General features: G+C 51.8%; 1 protein-coding gene across 1 annotated transcript; it reads right to left on the bottom strand.

The window, feature by feature from the left end:
* Positions 1 to 419: 419 nt before the first annotated feature.
* LOC123129377 (2'-deoxymugineic-acid 2'-dioxygenase-like) lies at positions 420 to 1767 on the bottom strand. Its single transcript, XM_044549567.1, has 2 exons — positions 1552 to 1767; positions 420 to 1244 (listed from the first exon to the last, which is right to left on the bottom strand). Exons 1-2 carry the CDS (start codon positions 1765 to 1767, stop codon positions 420 to 422), a joined length of 1041 nt encoding a protein of 346 aa, XP_044405502.1.
* Between the last annotated feature and the right edge of the window lie 1255 nt (positions 1768 to 3022).

Here is a 3022-nt window from a genome sequence, read left to right as displayed (position 1 = left end):
CCACCAGAGAAACGACACCGCAATGCCGCCATCGTCCAATCTGGAAAACCGGATCATAGGGTTTTCCCCGGAGCAGCATGAGTGGGTCGACAGTAGTTACAGAACGATGCCTTCATCAAGGTAGCGGCGCAGAACGAATTTCTTTTGCTGTAAGATAACTACTATCCGATAAATTGTAGCGGCATTCAGTTCTTGGTACAGTAAGTACTCTGGCACTTTGGCGGAAACTAAAAGAATTGGCACTATTGCATACCATGACACGGAGAAAACATATGGGGCGCATCTTAGTCGGGCTTACAAATCTGGTGAGCGATTGCATTTGCAGATCTTAGCAAAGGCAGAACCTAACCGATCAAAACCGAAGGAGAGGAAACCGCAGCCCAGAGGGCGATAGACAATCCAAATCCATAGAAATAGAGCTAGTGGTGGATCTTGAAGGACTCTAGGACTCTCTCCCTGCTGGCGTCAGCGGCAGCATATGTCTCCATGAACTCGCTGAACATGAACTCCCTGTACTTGGCTGGATTTGTCATCTTGTCCACCATCTCCGGCGCCGGACCGATGCGGCACTCCATCTTGGGCGTGACGAGTGTCGCCACCGACAGCCTCGCTGCCGTGGCATTGGTGACCACACGGTGCTCGACGCTGGCCAGCAGCCCATTGGTGACGATCTCCATCTGGTGGCCGAAGTTGATGACGAGTGCGCCGGGCACCGCGGGCACAAGGAGCCACCTCTCGCGGTGCCTCGCTTGGAGCCCAGCGACGTCGCCCTGGGACAGCACAGTGAGGAGGTGGCGGTCACAGTGCGGGAAGAGCCCGAGCGTGACAGAGGGGTCCGGGCATGGAGGGTAGTAGTTCACATTCATCTGGGTCACTCCGCTGCTGAGGTCGCCGGCAAAGAAGCCATCGTCGAGGCCAAGCCCCTGTGCAATGAGTCGGAGCAGCGTCTGGGAGAGCTCGTGCACCGCCGTAGAGTACTCTGCGAGGGAGGTCCCGAACGTCGGCGGCTTGGACGGCCAGTGGCGTGTGACTTCGTCAGTGACGGGGTAGCAGCGGATCCTGAAGTAGTCCCGCCAGTAGCAGGTCTGGTTGCGGTGGAAGGCCGTGCTGGTGGCAAGCCTGAAGTGCTTGCTCATGTCGTAGGAGCAGTAGGGAAGCTTCTCCTCCGCCGGCAGCGCGAAGAGCCCCGCGGCCGCGGCACGGAACCCTTGCACCACATCCTCCCCAACGCCGTGGTTCACCACCTATGTATATATATATAAGATCGATCGAGTGAGCTGGTGGTCGCTCATGGAAGGGTATATGTTAAGGTTTTGGATCCCAAATGAAATAACATCTCATGGGGAAATACCGAACGATCAACAAACGTTTTTTTGAATGAATTTTGAATCCCAGATAAAAATTCATTCAAATTGGAAAATTCAGATAAAATTCAGGATTTCTCCGTGGGGTACTGGGATTTGCGGTAACCACCTGGTAACCAATTTTTTTAGCTCGGTACCCAAAACCTTACTATATCCATATGTACATATAAGAAACTGAGCTCCTTACCTGTAAGAAGCCGAACTCCTTGCCGGCCTGGATGATCTCCGCCGCAACCGAGCAGCGGCGGCGTTCATCAGATAGGGTGTCGGGGTGGATGTCGATGACGGGGAAGGCAACACTGGGGCTGTCGTCATCGGGGAACAGGTCAAGGCGCTTCCCCGGCGGGAAGACGTACTTGTCCGGCACGACGTGGTGCGCTGGGGCATCGGTCAGCAGCTCCATGTATCAATGGAGCTTCAGTTCTAGCTATCGTTGTGAAGAGCGATCCTGAAGTTGGCCTAATGGATGCTCCTCACGTCGGCCGACCTGATCCTCCCGTTTGATTAGCGTAAAAAGACAACGGGGAGTATCCAATACCGTTTTCTCCACATTGGATCTGGAACCACGCCACCACGGTCGGTCGGCTGCTGAGAGTTGTGTAATCTATTGAACCTCCCAACGTATAGTCCATAATAAACGTGGCCAAGTGTATAATTTTTTGTCTCTGTGACTAGATCTCATCCTCGTGGATGCCAAATTAGTCTACGGTACCACACAAAGTGACCCTTGGCCTAGGGTTCAGACTTCAGACACAAAGGCCTAGTAATTTGCGCGTAGGTCTTTTAAATATTTTGCAAGACAAAAATTTAGGTAGCACCACTTCTGGTCTGTAATGGCATGCATGTGATGCTTGCACGCTCATGAAAATACTGGGCAGGTTTTGTTCGTGAGAAGCAAAGGTGGCTGGCGCGAGCGATTGAAAGTCTGAAACTATGTGTCATCATGAAATGTGACGACGATAATGATCACCAGTCGTTGAAGGCTTTTTGTGGCCACTTGGAGGGAGTTTTCTTGCGTTGTGGACTCCCAGCTAAGCTCATGGAGTGGAGTGAGGCAGCTACTTCCTTTGTCCTATAATGTGAGATGTTATAATTACAACTATAGGGAGTATTACTTACCAGCTACTTGGTTGTAGAGCGACCCTGACGTAGGCCAAACTAACATGCATGATGCTCCCGTGTTTGTACTACCAAATTGATTAGCGTAAATAAACAACGGGAGCATGCATTTAGCGGTGTGTCTTATGAGATGTTGTATCAGGGATCTCAGATTTGGAACCACGGTCGATCGGTTGACTGCTGATAGATATAGTACTACCTAGTAATTTGTTCGCGTCTCCCGACGCGTAGTCCAGTCCATATATGATACTTATAATCTCAAACGTGGCCAAGTGTGTAATCTTTTTTGTGTGTGTCACTGGATCTCGTCCTCGTGGTCAAGTGGCCAAGTGTGCATGTGTACTTGTGTAGCATGATGCCAAATCAGTCTATGTCTCTATGATACCCCCAGAGAGTGAACGTTGGCATGGAATTGTTTGCTTGATCTTAGAATTGTTTTGATGTAGCAACATTCCACCCCCCCCCCCCCCCCAACCTGCCCCCGCGTCGTCCTCCTGGGCGACTCGGGTGGCGACTAGGGTTCCTCCCGCGCCGCCACC

This window comes from Triticum aestivum, chromosome 6A (genome assembly GCF_018294505.1).
Source record: "Triticum aestivum cultivar Chinese Spring chromosome 6A, IWGSC CS RefSeq v2.1, whole genome shotgun sequence".
Lineage (NCBI taxonomy): Eukaryota > Viridiplantae > Streptophyta > Magnoliopsida > Poales > Poaceae > Triticum > Triticum aestivum.
Note: the sequence above shows the minus strand (reverse complement) of the source record. Positions and strands in the feature narration are given on the sequence as shown.